A 16,556-nucleotide genomic window follows, 5' to 3' on the forward strand; every position below is an offset into this window, starting at 1 on the left:
AGCAGATAGAGGTGTGCTCACCAAGCTGGACAACCAAAAAAAATCATTTAAAAAACATATGGGGGTTTTAAATGTGGGGAGGTGTGGGGGTTCCAGTCTCCATGACCTTGTCAGTGGAACTCACAATTGTGACCAGCGTGGACAGTGTCGGGCATTGTGGAAGACTGTTAGGGTTGATGTAAGTAATGCAGTGTCTACACTCAAGATGTGTTGACCGCCATACATTGACCATGGCTCTGTGCTGCAAAGGGAGGTGGTGTTACTATGTCATTGAAATGGGTCACTTATATCAGTGAGAGACAGATTTAAGTGTAGACACGTACATAACTAGGTCGATGTAAAGCAGCTTATGTCAACCTAACTTTGTAGTGTAGACCAGGCCACATACTCTGCCCCTTCTACTTAGCCACCTGTGTGCTGTTCTCCCCATCTGTTCCTTGAAACTGACAAACTGAGCACAGGCTAGTTTTCAGAGACTGGAAACATGGCATTTATAACTTTAACTGTTCAGGTTTTTGAAAGCCATCAACTTCAGCTGAAAGAGAGAATTCACTTTTTGGAATTACCATATTTTCATTTTTTGAAGACCAGCTTTTGCATGAGTCATGACTGCTGATAGTGCCTGATTGTTCAAGATGGTCAGTGCTTCGCAGGACTGGGCCAAAGACAGATTGTTCTTGAATGATTTAAAGAGCCAGGGGACTGCAAGCAAAAATACTGTGAGAATTAAATTTTATAATAAAGTTAAATTATTTAAAAAAATAACATGCCAGAGTGTCAGTGATAGAAGTATAATGTGTATGCTTATGGGATCATAAAGACACTTTATTCAGCTGCATTTTTTGAAGTACATCAAAATCTTACTTTTCATCACATGTGCTCTCGTATATTTCATTCTGTTGAAGAGAGATTTGCAGCTTGAAATCTAGTCAAATATTAAAAAAGCAGAACTGATAGTTCTAGGTACTGTGCCTGCTCCATAGGCATCCTGATGAGAGAGAGACTGACTCACTCTGTTCTGTTACTTTGTGAAAGACTCCCAAAACTGGGAAGTAAAAGAGAGAGTGCAGGTAAATGCATTATGTGAATAAACTGGGAAAAACAGAGAAATTAGTTTTTACTCTAATCTTTTAGTTACAGTAATCCTAGTTGTTACTCATAACAATAATAAGCAAGAAGATCAAAGGGTGTGATTGAAAGAGAGAAAAATACTTTACATTTCCATAGCATTGTCCATCTAAGGATTGGAAAAAAGTTCAATTATGAATTCATATATCTTCTGTTATGTTCACAACAGGCCTATTTCTGAAATGGTCACATAAGGCATTGCATGCTGAAAAGGGAATATGTTTTTATGGATTCATAGCATCATCTTAGAGTGAAATGGTGCTTCTTTGTGAAGAAAGATAAGTTTCAGGGTAAATTAAAGATCAACTCTTAATGATGGTGGAATTACATGAAAGTATGTGACAAATACAGTAAACCCCACATAAATTTAGTTATGGTAAGAAGAATTGGAAGAAATCCAAAGGAAAGTATTGTCAAGACTTTCTAGTGTTTAACTTATAAGAGAGAGATCTGCTCTGATTAGGGTGACCAAATGTCCTGATTTTTGGGTCTTTTTCTTATATAGGCTCCTATTACCCCCACCCCCTGTCCCGATTTTTCACATTTGCTGTCTGGTCACCCTAATTCTGATACATCTGACCAACAGAGATTGCTGCACCAAATACAATCATCGGCCTGTTTGTCTCTTCCGGGGGTGTTCTTTACTCCTCCTACTGCTGGCTTCCACCAGCAAGGCAATTTTTTCACCCTTCCATCCCACCTACTCTGTATAAAGCCAAAGTCTCAGCACAGTTTCCTTGTTTTCAATTTTATTTATATTTAGTCCTTCCCACAAGATTTCTGGTTTTTCAGCAAATCTTTTAAATATTAAAAATATATATATTTTTGAAAATAAATTAATGCCTTTTTCATTTCATCCAGGAAAGGTAATAAAACAGACTAATGACCGCAGTTTCATTTTCTGACTCACTCACTGTCTAGCACAATAGTTACATATTTGTCTGCCAACAATGCAGGAAAGATGTTTAAATCCAAACCCAAATATATAATTTTCATTTTTAGATTTCACAGAAAAAATTTCTATTGACTTTAAACTTTTATAAACTTTTTAGTTCAGAACCTAAATTGATCTGATAGTGGCTCTAAGGAAAAGTAAGTTTTGAGATATTTAAGGGCTATTTCCAGCACATGTGGGCTTTACTACAATTAATATTAAAATTGGGCTTTTCACCCTCCCTGTTTTCTGTAAGGTATTTTCTGTCATTTCATGACAGAAATTATTCTCAGAGTGGAGCTTTTTTAGTTGAATATTTATCAGTCAACATCAGACAACATGGCAGCAGCTTTGGGGGGGAAAAAGTTTGATGGAGATGACAAGGGACATCTGTGTTGGGTGAGGGGAGAGCATAGGGGCTGCAACAAACTAAGCGAAGAGAAGATGCAAAAGGAAGAAGGAACTGGAAGAGGGAAACTTAGGAAAGGAGTGTGACTGAAAGGATCCCTGTAGTCACATGCTAGACTGTTGTAATAATCTTTGTACAAACTGGGCCTTGTGAGGTATGGTTTGAAAACTAATATCTTGCTGGTCAATAATATGGTGAAATGTACTGTATGTAGCAACATTATATGTAAAGTTATTAATGCCCCCTGTGTGATAGTGATAGCACATGTTCAAACCTGACTAGGCAAAGCTGTTAAACAAGTCTATCTTAAATAAAGGAATGTGTGTTGACCTCATTTTACATATAAATAGTAAACAAGGTCCTTGAGAAAGCAAGAGGGGGAAGTGGCAGGAGGCAAGGCAAATCTGCATTTCAGCATACACAGGGGAAAAGAAAGAGCATGTTGGACTCTATCACCGCCTTTTCTGTTTGAATAATTTTCTTTGGGGGTAATCCTCAGAAGAAGCCCCTGTAAATAGGGTGACTGGACTATAAAAGTGAGGGGCAAAAATACCCCAAGGCATCTCTCCTCTCTCTCCCCCACATAAGATGACAAAGGAACCAGTCCTTTGACTCTGGGGGAGATCCTGACCTGGGAATTTGGTCAGCCCTATTGCTGGAACATGTGGTAAGGATTTTACCTTGAACCAAGTCCCACTTGTTAAATTTTAGCTCCTAAAAAGAGTTGTATCTTTATTTCTCTTGTAACCATTTCTGAGTTTAATACCTTATGCTTGTACTCACTCAAAGCCTCTCTCTTTAGTTAAATAAACATGTTTTGCTTTTAGCCTAAAGTAATCCAGTAATCCTTAAAATGAACTGCTTGCTAACTCCAGTTAAAGCAGCAAACTGTTGAATATTGACATATTAGGTCCAATGGACCTCTAATATCTGAACAGCCCAGGAGAGGGCTGGACAGTGCAGGACACACGTTTTTGGGAAAATTCGGAACTAGGAGTGTGTTGGGCTCACTCTGTAAGTAAAGTAACCAAGGCTGGTGGAAGCCAGCGTATGACTGGTGTGTTGCTGACAGGCTGCTGGAGTCACAGTGGCTGGACCAGGGCTGCAGCTCTACATAGGCACTCAGGGTGTAACCTGCATACGGTTAGGCTAGATGGGAGCAGCCGTGGTTGGGAGGTACAACAGCAAAGCATTGTGAGGCACCCAAGGTTGCAGGGCAGTGGTGACTACACCCTAGAATGTGACAAGGGGATAAACATAGGAAATTGATGAGGGAGGAGGTTTAACTGCCTGGTTTCAGTCACACCTGATGCAGTATCAGGCTACTAGGCTTCCCCCAAGAATCCAAGTTAGAGAGGATCTAAGCAGGCTTAGCCGTTTCCTGGGGAAAAAAATAGTTTGGGGTGGACACTAGTAAGTACAGGCTTAAACCCAGGTTAAACTGGGAAAAATAATTGCACCAGTGTCCAACAAGTTCAGCAAGCACAGAACAAATCTTTTCAAACTTTGGATGCATCCGTTCAAAAGTCAGGAATAGGCTCGGTCTATCCGCTACATCAAAGTTGGTCTTCTGCAGAATGCTGAATGGTCAAATCGACCTGGACTGGTAATCTGCAATTCTGCATGCCTCTGATTGCTTAATGCTTCAAGCCTACAACGCTGCATTATTGTCATTTTCAGTTAATCAGATGTTTTCAATTTTTGTTTATATAATACTGAAAACTGAACTGAGTCATGACGTGTAACTTCCTTGAGGAAAATACCGAACCAAAATGGAAGTATGTATGTCAAATAAGTATCTAACGCTTAGGGTGTTTATGCAGTCTCTGAATATTTGGGGTTTTCCCATCACTGATGTGACATGTATTTTTATTTTGTGGACAGTGAGGTTTGCTGCGTATATGTTTTTATAGCTATGCATTTTTGTGCAAAGCATTGTATACTGATGCAATACACCGAGGAGATAATTTAGGTTTGAGAGCAATGTTTATCTGGTAGGTTAAGAGCTCTTTAAAAATGGCCTAGAAACTATCATTTAACTGCAAGCCAATAGAATGACATGAAAGAAATTTTATTTTTGCTGCCAGTAATGTTTTTCCTCAACTGTTAGGTTTAAACATAATAAGATATGTTTACTTTTTGGTAATAACTTAAAACTCCCCCACTAGTAGGTCCTATGAACCCTGAATGTGGAGCTCTATGCTCCCAAAGACATTCTTCCCCAGATACACCCTGTCTTAAAAAGAACTAATCTCACAGCCATTCCCCATGGCATCTGTCCAAGGGGTATGAGGAGAAGTTGAACTTGGTTATGAACATATAAAAAGAATTTCCAGAAGTGTGGTTTAAGGAGGGATTTGAAGAGATATCTTGAATACAGTAAATGATGTCTTTAAAGCAGTAAAAATGTTGCTATTCTTTGTGTTTAAAAGTTTATTTAAACTGAGCACATCTGTCCATTCAGACCTTTTTATCTTCACATGCAACATGAAGCCAGCATTTACAGTAATCTTTCTTTTCTTTTTAACAGAGGTTGCAGAACTTGAAGTTAATTTACCTTGTAAGTATGGCATTTGATATTATGCATTTTAAGAAAAAGAATAAAGAGCATGGAGATTGCTTGCTTGTTTTCTGATTGATAATTTTGAGCACTGTGACATCCTTTTTAAGTATTCACTGGGTTGGCAATGTATATATCTCTTGTAGGGGTTAAGTTATCACAAAGCAATGTTAGTCTCCCTTGGAAACAGCAGTAACTGGTTTTAATTTATACTACTGTAGGTTTGGGGAAATAAAATTCCCTTCTCCAGTAATATTCCAGGGATTAAAGGTTTTCCATTATCTGAATGGGGATACTTGCAGGTACCTCCTCCCTTCTCTCCCTATAATTTCTAAGGTCAGAGAGATACTGAATTAAAGGATAAAGGACAGTAAACAGTTAACTGTTTCTGTAAAACAGATTAAATAGTTGTAGTTCATCATCACATTCAGGCTGCTGTCACTTGACACAATCACTAGATTAGAATATTAGGGACACTAATAAAAATCCTGAAAGGTGAGCCCAGCATTTGTGTTCTTACCAGAGCAAGGAATGATAGGTGCTACTGTGAAAACTAGTACCTGTAAAGCAGATAGTCGTGTATTAAATGTGGAAAAACTACTCTTGCTAGGTTTTGGTTGGGATTTTAAATGCATAGAATCTTGGAAATTCAAAGTTGCTGTTCTCACAGCAGTCCTAATTTGGACCCCTTGAGTATCTCTCTTATTCTGTATTAGCATAAGAGGGAAGGGCTTGTGCTGCCTTGGAGTGAAACAAAAAACTGTTTTAGCACAGGAAGATGAGGCAAGTTTCTAAAGCCTGGTATTTATTGTGTACAATGGGTACTGGCAGTGGGTACATGAACCACTGCTGGACACTATTGTCCTTGTCTGTGCTTGCAAGGAAAACAGCGTTCAGCACCGTTTCAGAAACCATAGTCAAAAGCAAAGCACTGAACTGTTTCCAGTTAGATCGGCAGATAAACTGTAGTGTAGACAAAGCTAGTGTGACATTTTTCTATATGACAAAAGCTTTTAAAAATGTCTTTCATGTAGACAAAGCATCTGAGGGCTTGGCTACACTTGAGAGTTGCAGCGCTGGTGGAGGCTTTCCAGCGCTGCAACTTAGTAACTGTCCACACCTGCAAGGCACATCCAGCGCTGCAACTCCCTGGCTGCAGCGCTGGCTGAACACCTGGTCTGCTTGGGGTGTAGCGAGTGCAGTGCTGGTGATCCAGCGCTGCTCGTCAGGTGTGGACACACACCAGCGCTGTTATTGGCCTCCAGGGTATTAGGAGATATCCCAGAATTCCTGTTCAGCCGCTCTGCTCATCAGTTTGCACTCTACTGCTCTGGCCTCAGGTGACCCGCCCTTTAAATGCCCCGGGGATTTTAAAAATCCCCTTCCTGTTTGCACTCCACACCTGGCTGCAGCAATCAGTTAATCTTTCCAGGTGACCATGCCTCCACGCGGCAAACGAGCCCCAGCATGGAGCAATGGCAAGTTGCTGGACCTCATTAGTGTTTGGGGGGAGGAAGCTGTGCAGTCCCAGCTGCGCTCCAGCCATAGGAATTATGATACCTTTGGGCAGGTATCAAAGTCCATGCTGGATAGGGGCCATGAGCGGGACGCGCTGCAATGCAGGGTTAAAGTAAAGGAGCTGCGGAGTGCCTATTACAAAGCCCGCGAGGGAAACCGCCGCTCCGGCGCTGCCCCCACGACCTGCTGTTTTTACAGGGAGATGGATGTGATACTTGGGGGTGACCCCACTGCCAATCCGACGACCACGATGGACACTTCTGAGCAGGGTGGGGGACAGGAGCAGGAGGAGGAGCGGGGGGTGGAGGAAACCGAGAGTGAAGCTACTGGGATGGGGGAAGACACCCCAGAGTCCCAGGAGGCATGCAGCCAGGAGCTCTTCTCAAGCCAGGAGGAAGGTAGCCAATCGCAGCAGCCAGCACTTGGTGAAGGACAAGCAGAGGAGCGGGTTACCGGTAAGCGGCTTTTATTTTCAGGGTGGAAATGTTTCGGGAGAGGAGGGGGCGTTAAGGCTGCATGCATGCATGCCTAGATGTGGAATAGCCCATTGATGTGGTCTATCACGTCGCGGTAATCGGCCTCAGTAATCTCCTCAAAAGTTTCAGCCAGAGCGTGGGCAATGTGCCTGCGCAGGTTTATAGGGAGAGCCACTGTGGTCCTTGTCCCAGTCAGGCTAACGCGTCCACGCCACTGTGCCGCGAGGGGTGGGGGGACCATTGCTGCACACAGGCAAGCTGCATAGGGGCCAGGGCGGAATCCGCATTGCTGTAGAAGACCTTCCCGCTCTTCCCTGGTGACCCGCAGCAGCGAGATATCTTCCAGGAGTAACTCCTGTGGAAAATGTTGGGAGACTGTTCAGTGCAGATCCCCCCTGTAGCTGTTTGCTGTCCCCAACGCACAGAAACTCCTGCACAGCCCTGAAGCAATCAGTCCCCCTTACTCACCATTTCATGGCTCCTGTTGGGTTGTGTGTGCTCTGTTTGGGTATGGGAAAAGTATGCTAAAGTGAAGACTGTAAACTCCTTCAGTGTGTGGGAATTACTGTCTGGATGAGATAATGAACAATGCTACCCCTGTTAACTGTTGCCATTTTTGCCTTTCAAAAAGCGACCTTGACTGCTGGACTGCCTGGCTCCACCACTGCACAGAGACTACAAAATCTGAGGAAGAAGCCGCGAAAAACCAAGGAAGACATGCTGAAAACAGTTATTGATCACTCTGCTAGAGAGAGTAAAAACCTGCAGGACTGGAGAGAAAGGGAAAGCAGGATCCGCCAGAGAAACGCAGTGGCCAGGAGGAAAAGCACAAAGCAGCTGCTAAGCATCCTGGTGCGCCAAGCGGACTCTATCCAGTCACTCGTAGCCATGCAGGCAGAGCACTACCGTGCTACTCCCCTGACCCCCCCCCGTCCCAAAGCTTTTTCCCTTGTGCCCCAATGTCAGCTCAAAACCCCCTTCCCCAGCATCCAGGTTCTTACCACCACCAGCTGCCTCCAACACCTGTACGTTCACCAACCAGCCCTGAGAACTATGACCCTTACCCTCTGCACCCAACCCCCATCAACATGCAGTATATGCACCCTGAAGTGCAGCAGTCATTGCACAGCACTCCAGACAGGACATATGCAAACTTGTGACTGTACAGTTCACCAACCCACCCCCCTGCCCTTTTAGGTTCCTGAAATGTTGTGTGTCTGTCAAGGAAGTTTTTTTCTCTTCAATAAAATAATTCTTGGCTTTGAAAACAGTCTTTATTATTGCAGATAGTGAAAGATACCTTAGCCCAGTAAAGAAACAGGCACTGCAAATCATTTTAGGGATAATAGAATCCTAACAGTGTAACCACTGCACTTCACTCCCATGCAAGGCAGCAAACATTACTGTTGGCTTTCAGCCTCAAATTCGTCCCTCAAGGCATCCCTAATCCTTGTAGCCCTGTGCTGGGCTTCTCTAGTAGCCCTGCTCTCTGGCTGTGCAAATTCAGCCTCCAGGACTTGAACCTCGGTGCTCCATGCCGGACTGAATGTTTCACCCTTCCCTTCACAAATATTATGAGGGGTACAGCATGCGGATATAACCGCGGGGATGCTGCTTTCCCCCAAGTCTAGCTTCCCATACAGAGATCTCCAGCGAGCTTTTAAACGGCCAAAAACACACTCCACAGTCATTCGGCACCGGCTCAGCCTGTAGTTGAACCGGTCCTTGCTCCTGTCAAGCTTCCCTGTATAGGGTCTCATGAGCCAAGGCAGTAACGGGTAAGCGGGGTCTCCAAGGATCACAATGGGCATTTCGACGTCCCCTACTGTGATCTTCCTGTCTGGGGAAAAAAGCCCCTGCCTGCATCTTCCTGAACAGGCCACTGTTCCGAAAGATGCGTGCATCATGCACCTTTCCAGGCCAGCCTGTGTAAATGTCAATGAAACGCCCATGGTGATCCACAAGCGCCTGGAGAACCATAGAGAAATACCCCTTCCGATTAACATACTCGGATGCTAGGTGGGGGGGTGCCAGAATAGGAATATGCGTCCCATCTATCGCCCCTTTACAGTTAGGGAAACCCATTTGTGCAAAGCCATCCACAATGTCCTGCACGTTCCCCAGAGTCACGTTTCTTCTTAGCAGGATGCGATTAATGGCCCTGCAAACTTGCATCAACACGATTCCAACGGTCGACTTTCCCACTCCAAACTGGTTCCCGACCGACCGATAGCTGTCTGGAGTTGCCAGCTTCCAGATTGCAATAGCCACCCGCTTTTCCACCATCAGGGCAGCTCTGAATCTTGTGTCCTTGCGCCGCAGGGTGGGGGCGAGCTCCTCACACAGTCCCATGAAAATGGCTTTTCTCATGCGAAAGTTCTGCAGCCACTGCTCGTCATCCCAGACTTCCATGACGATGTGATCCCACCACTCAGTGCTTGTTTCCCGAGCCCAAAAGCGGCGTTCCACGGTGCTGAGCATTTCCGTGAATGCCACAAGCAATGTAGTGTCACACGCGGCAGGCGACTCGATATCATCGTCGGACTCCTCACTGTCACTTTGGAGCTGAAGGAAGAGCTCAACTGCCAAACGTGATGTGCTGGCGACACTCATCAGCACAGTCCTCAGCAGCTCGGGCTCCATTTCCCACAGAAATCGCGATTCACAGACAGAGAGTAAAACACAGCAAGAGACTCACAATGGCGCCAAACGTGGCCGGAAAAAACTATGACTGCTGGGATGTGAAGCGATGCACCACGGGGCGTTGGGACAGGAAGTGGAATGACCCGCACCCTTCCGTCCCCTTCCCACAACCCACGGTGCCAAAATGGGACGAGGTGCTCTGTGGGATAGCTACCCACAATGCACCTCTCAATACAGCGCTGCAGATGCTGCAAGTGTGGCCACACTGCAGCGCTGTTAGCTGTCAGTGTGGCCACACACCAGCGCTGTCCCTACACAGCTGCACGACCAGCGCTGTAACTCCCAGCGCTGCAACTTTCAAGTGTAGCCAAGCCCTGAGTGGTACTGCTTAGGTCCCTGGCTTGTTACTTGCTCTTTTGTAATGTTTCTGAATCTGGAGCAACTCCTTACCCTCAAATTCAGTCTTCTCAGTGTAAGAAACTACTGCTAAAAAGAATTGCCTTCTGATGGCTGGGTGGGAGAAGGAGGGTAAAAGTTAGTGCTGCCCACTAGGGAAGGTGAGAACATGCAAGAGGGGAAGATTATTGAAAAAGGGAAGGTAAATTAATGCTGATATTTCAGAATCTCACATTTGCACTGTTTTGTTCAGGTTTACCTAAGTATGGAAGTATTTTGTATTGTGCATGAGTATGTTCAACTTTATTAATAAAAATATTTAATACATTTTTTGCATGGAGACACTTCATAAGCTGATTAATAATTAACATAATGTACATGCCTGTAAATAAAATATTTATATTCCTTGCTCTGCTTTGCTGCTATTTTAGCATATTGGATGCCTTATTTCTTGAAGTCAAAAGCTAGGTTAGTGCAGACATGGTGATATCTTTGCCTAATACACATTTGGCTGTCTGCTTAATTTTATGAAGGAATATAGGTGTGTGTTTGTGCATTTTATAGTAATATTTCTACTACATACATACTACTTGTTTACTCAACTTAAACATAATTAGGTTTCAAAGAAATACCTATAAAATGGCTAGCTATATCACAAAGTGTCATCTGATATTCCAATCTGGAGTCAGATATATTGGCTTTTCCCCCTCCCTAATATGTCTGTAACCCTGGGTAATATCTGATGTCTAAGGCATCTTTGTATGCATGGGTGGATGTTAGATAGATTTGTTTACCACAAAATAAATTGCACAGCCAAACTAAAATATCTAAATGTGTGTGGGGTTTTAAAATATGCAATGAGGAAATGTTAATTAGAAATTTGAGGTAGTCCATTATAACTGACTTAGATTTAATATTATCTATACAATATCCAGTTCTTGTTTTTTTTTAAAACCTCTTTGATTATACATCTGAAAAAGATTTGGGGGTGATGTTGGATAATGAGCTGAACATGAGCTCGCAATGTGAGGCTGTGGCCAAAAGAACTCATGTGATTCTGGGAGGCATAAACAGGAATCTCAAGTAGGAGTAGTGAGGTTATTTTACCCTGGTATCTGGCATGGTGGGACCGCTGATGGAGTATTATGTCCCTTTCTGGGAGGATGCTGATAAATTATGTGGGTATCATGGGAGAACCACAGAAATGATTTGAAAACATGCCTTATAGTGATAGATCAAGGAGCTCAACCTGTTTAGCTTAACAAAGCAAAGACTAAGGGGTGACTTGATTACAGTCTATAAATACCTTTCTGGGGAACAAATATTTAATAAAGGACTCTTCAGCCTAGTAGAGTGAGGTATAATATGATCCATTGCAGGGAAGTTGAAACTAACAAATTTGCAGTGGAAATAAGGTATATATTGTAAACTATGAGAGTAATTAACAATTAGAACAATTTACCAGGAGTTGTAGTGGATTCTCCATCACCAACAATTTTAAAATCAAGATTGGATGTTTTTCTAAAAGATATGTGGTAGAAATTATTTTGGGGGAAGGTCTGTGGCCTTTGCTATTCAGGAAGTCAGACTAGATGATCACAGTGGTCCTTTCTGGCCTTAAAATCTATGAATAGTTGTGGTTTTGTGCTAAATCATTGCTCTTGCATCAGCACTGTATCTACATTTGCAGAGAGCTTAGTGCTATTTAATTTCTCACTTTAAAAAAGTGTAAATTACTAGCCTGGAGGGTGAAATCCACATAATAGGTATGGTCAGGGCAGCAGCAGTGCAGATTTTTCAAATAGCATCTTGCAAATGTATCTCCATCCTGACCAGCAAAAACTCCCTCCGTGGGTGAGAGGGTAATTTAGTTTCCATGTCCATTTATTATTTAGTCTGTTTGCGTAGTTTGCAAACAAAGGTGCCATTATGCTGCAGGCTCATATCCATCATTCATTCCACATAGGTCACCAAACAGCCTTCAGATGCTATTGACTGTTGATCTTTGTTGGTCCAGAACCTAGAGGAGAAATCCTAGAGGATTTCTCAAATTCCCTGAGAAATCCTGTTTCCCTCCTTTTTTCTTACTCTACACCTCTTCCCACTATGGTTAAAACTGTCTTCCCACTATGGTTAAAACTGTCTTGAGTATTGTCTCAAGAACATAAGCACAGTAACTAGCTCTTAGTGTCAAGTATCAGAGGGGTGGCCGTGTTAGTCTGGATCTCTAAAAAGCAAAAGAGTCCTGTGGCACCTTATAGACTAACAAATATATTGGCGCATAACACCCATGAAAGCTTATGTGCCAATACATTTGTTAGTCTATAAGGTGCCACAGGACTCTTTGTTGCTTTTTATAGCTTAGTGGTGCTCGGATACTGTGGTTATGGTATAACATCTTGAATAGAATATAGGCAAAAATATGCCACACTCCAGGAGCATCGGATCATGACCAACAGAGCCCGGCTCCCCACTGTGACCAATCTGGCTGGCCACTAGATTGATCCAGACTCTGAACTGATCATTGATAAATATGTTAAATAGTGCAGGCCAAGATCCGATAACTGCTGGGACACTGCTGAAAACAGACCTGCTTGATGACAATTCCCCTTTTACAGTTACAATTTAGAGATCTATCAGTTATTTTATTTTCATGACTTTAAGAAAACCAATACAATTTTATGACAAATAATATAATGTTAATAAACAAATCTACTATAGCTTCCTTATATTTATACGGTGCAAATAATTGATGGTCACATTAACACCACCCTATACCGAAAACCTACCGACCGCTATGCCTACCTTCATGCCTCCAGCTTCCATCCCGGGCACACCACAAGATCCATTGTCTACAGCCAAGCACTGAGGTACAACCGCATCTGCTCTAACCCCACAGACAGAGACCAACACCTACAAAATCTCCACCAAGCATTCTCAAAACTACAGTACCCGCACGAGGAAATAAGGAGACAGATCAACAGAGCCAGACGTGTACCCAGAAGCCTCCTACTGCAAGACAAACCCAAGAAAGAAACCAACAGGACTCCACTGGCCATCACATACAGTCCCCAGCTCAAACCCCTCCAGCGCATCATCAGGGATCTACAACCCATCCTGGAGAATGATCCCACACTTTCACAGGCCTTGGGTGGCAGGCCAGTCCTCGCCCACAGACAACCTGCCAACCTGAAGCATATTCTCACCAGTAACTGCACACCGCACCATAGTAACTCTAGCTCAGGAACCAACCCATGCAACAAACCTCGATGCCAACTCTGCCCACATATCTACACCAGCAACACCATCACAGGACCTAACCAGATCAGCCACACCATCACTGGTTCATTCACCTGCACGTCCACCAATGTAATATATGCCATCATATGCCAGCAGTGCCCCTCTGCTATGTACATCGGCCAAACTGGACAGTCTCTAAGGAAAAGGATAAATGGACACAAATCAGATATTAGGAATGGCAATATACAAAAACCTGTAGGAGAACACTTCAACCTCCCTGGCCACACAATAGCAGATCTTAAGGTGGCCATCCTGCAGCAAAAAAACTTCAGGACCAGACTTCAAAGAGAAACTGCTGAGCTCCAGTTCATCTGCAAATTTGACACCATCAGCTCAGGATTAAACAAAGACTGTGAATGGCTTGCCAATTACAGAACCAGTTTCTCCTCCCTTGGTTTTCACACCTCAACTGCTAGAACAGGGCCCCATCCTCCCTGATTGATCTAACCTCATTATCTCTAGCTTGCTTCTTGCTTGCATATATAAACCTGCCCCTGGAAATTTCCACCACTTGCATCTGAAGAAGTGGGTATTCACCCACGAAAGCTCATGCTGCAAAACGTCTGTTAGTCTATAAGGTGCCACAGGATTCTTTGTTGCTTTTACAGATCCAGACTAACACGGCTACCCCTCTGATACTTGGCAAAGTTTGTACTTGGATGGTAATAAAGGAGATCTGGCCTGTTGTTATCTTTTAAAAGTCACATAAAGAGAAAACGATTTAGGTAACTATTTTCACAGGAAGAACTTATTGGTCTGGTAACTTGTTACGGCTTTGAAATTGTTACTGTGGCAGGCATAATGGTTTTGTGAGAGTGCATTGTGCCACCATGGTGGGACCAAGATACAGAGACAGATTTGCTCTCTAAGACAATTGAAATAACACATTTTAGGAAGCTGTGATGCTTCCCGGGGAGCCCCGAGTTGTTAAGCACCTTGCTATTTAAATGTGCTGCCGTTACCATAAGGAAGCTTTGTATTTGCCTGCCTGGGAAGCTGGGATCAGCTTCCCAGCTCTGCCAGCCATGGACAACACAAGCGCTCCTCTCTAGATGTCACAGGCCCTGATGTCACTCTGCAGGTTAGTGATAGGCACTCTCCAGACTTCGAGCCCTTGGCATCTCCTTGGATGTCCAGCTGCTACTCTAGTAGACACTTACAGTATTCACCAGCTCACTGCTTCCCAAGAAACAGTACTCCCTAGCCTATCAATCCCATCTCAGATCACCACTCCACGCAACTTACAGCACTTAATTTGTTTATAGTGAAATCATATTTCAGTTTATTTAACAAAGTATGGAGATTCAGTTAGTAGCAAGTAGAAGTATTGGAAACGAATGGTTACATATAAAATAAAATCATAATGTGCATTCTAGAGCTTAGACTTATTAACAAGATACTCATGTCTGAAAGTATTGCTCACCAAAAATACTTAGAAGAGCTTTGTAGCCAGGTTGGTTGTGGCCCTTCTTTCATAGACATGCTCTCTGTCAGCTGGCCTCCTAAGGGAAGCATCTTTGTGCTCCATGATATACCAGACCAATCCTTTTTCATAAGCAGGATGCCCCCTTTCTGTTGATTTCTGCTCTTGTAGATTTTGCAATCACTCAATTTGCATCTGTCTCAGTATCCAGGCATACAGTGAAAGGCATGCAATATACAATGTGCTAATGGTCAGATTTCTGGTGGCCTGCCTTCACCCCAAGACCTTGGGAGCATAATTTTCAATTTGGGTACATAACTCCTTAAATGGTTATCCATACCTACATATCACAATTATCATGACCAGTTGGCTCCTGGCTCTCGGTAAAGAGTTCACATGCCACCCTTGGGTCGGCTATCTGCATAATAATTCACCAAAGGGATCCCTGTAAAATCACTGCCAGCTGGCACCAAGGCTGGGTCCCGAAGGCATATTCTGTTCAGTACAGCTCAGCTGTTATTACACTTTGTGGGCATGAACAGTATTTTTAGTTAATGTGATGTGGAATGCAGAACAGCATGATATTGTACCATAGGCTGTCATAGAAGTTATTGTCCCGGTTGGAAACCCTGATGTTCAGAAATATTAACTATTAACCTTCAATGGCACAAAAGACATGGTTTGTCACACTAGGAGACTCCTTGCTGTAACAGTATCTTATGCCAATCAGCTCCTGAGTGATTTACAGTACATTACAGTCTTGGAGGCTGCTTTTCTTTGTGGATACAAATGGTGTGGCAAGGGGAGGTTTTTAGACAGTGTAAAATTAAATTAAAATGTAAAGGTTTGCACAGTGAATTAGCAGTCTCTCTGTTTGATTTGGGAAGGAAGTGACTTTAGGAAGCATACGTCTGAGGGATTTAGATCTTGCATTTAAAATGTGAAACTTTCTATAGTGGGGGAAAAAAACCAGAATATTGCTACGTGTCTGGGGTGACAGACATCATATGGCCTGGTCTGGTGTTTAGAGAATCCCAGAATTGCACTTAGCCTTAAGGGCTACCAAACTTTTATATAAATCTGTATCAATTTATCGCATTAACCTCTTCCCCATTTACCTAGAAAATCTTACTCTCCACAAGTGATTAGATTATTTCCCTTCAAGTGCTGTTTTAAGGGAAGAGGAATATTTGCAGTTGCTCAAACTAGATTGTGAAAATTACAAGTTAATATTTGTCATTGTGCTTCAGGGCATTAATCTGATCATGGTCTGGGGTTGGGAGGAAACATTATCCATCCGAAGGTTTATATTTGTGTAACTTGCCAAATCTGCTCTGGATTTTTTGACTTATTTTGAAGCATCAGCTGCATGGCACTGCCAGAGGCTTATTACTGTACTTGGATAGACCACCGGTCCGTTTCAGTATGACAAGTCACATTTGACATTCCTTTAAGGAGACTACATTTGACCTTCAGTTAAGGAATTGCTTGGGACAGAAAAGTTTATAGCAGAGCTGCCACTTGTAGAACTTTGAGGGAAACCCTAGTGTTTCTGTATGTCCCACCTTTCTAAATTTTGATTAGTATCTGTCTGTGGCAACAGTTTGTTTGCATGCTATAATTGGACCTAATTAGCATTTTAAAAGACCATGGCCTATTTTCCTTTACTGGTACATCTTTCCTCCTTCATAACTGCAGATCGTAACACCAGCATGTGGGTGATTTGATGACCTGAATTTCATTGACCCCAAGCTATTTAGGGAGGGGAA

The 16,556-nt window shown here is 43.1% G+C and overlaps 1 protein-coding gene across 3 annotated transcripts in view; it reads left to right on the forward strand.

Annotated features, from left to right (window-relative positions):
- The window catches only part of UBE2F (ubiquitin conjugating enzyme E2 F (putative)), a 177,818-nt gene that overhangs the window by 59,131 nt on the left and 102,131 nt on the right, over positions 1-16,556 (forward strand). For all 3 annotated transcript variants that reach the window (XM_045033077.1, XM_045033075.1, XM_045033076.1), the window contains one exon: positions 5,002-5,031. In XM_045033077.1, the coding sequence (XP_044889012.1) occupies positions 5,002-5,031 (30 nt within the window). The remainder of the gene's footprint in view (positions 1-5,001; positions 5,032-16,556) is intronic.

Source organism: Mauremys mutica, chromosome 10 (genome assembly GCF_020497125.1).
Source record: "Mauremys mutica isolate MM-2020 ecotype Southern chromosome 10, ASM2049712v1, whole genome shotgun sequence".
In the NCBI taxonomy this organism is placed as follows: domain Eukaryota; kingdom Metazoa; phylum Chordata; order Testudines; family Geoemydidae; genus Mauremys; species Mauremys mutica.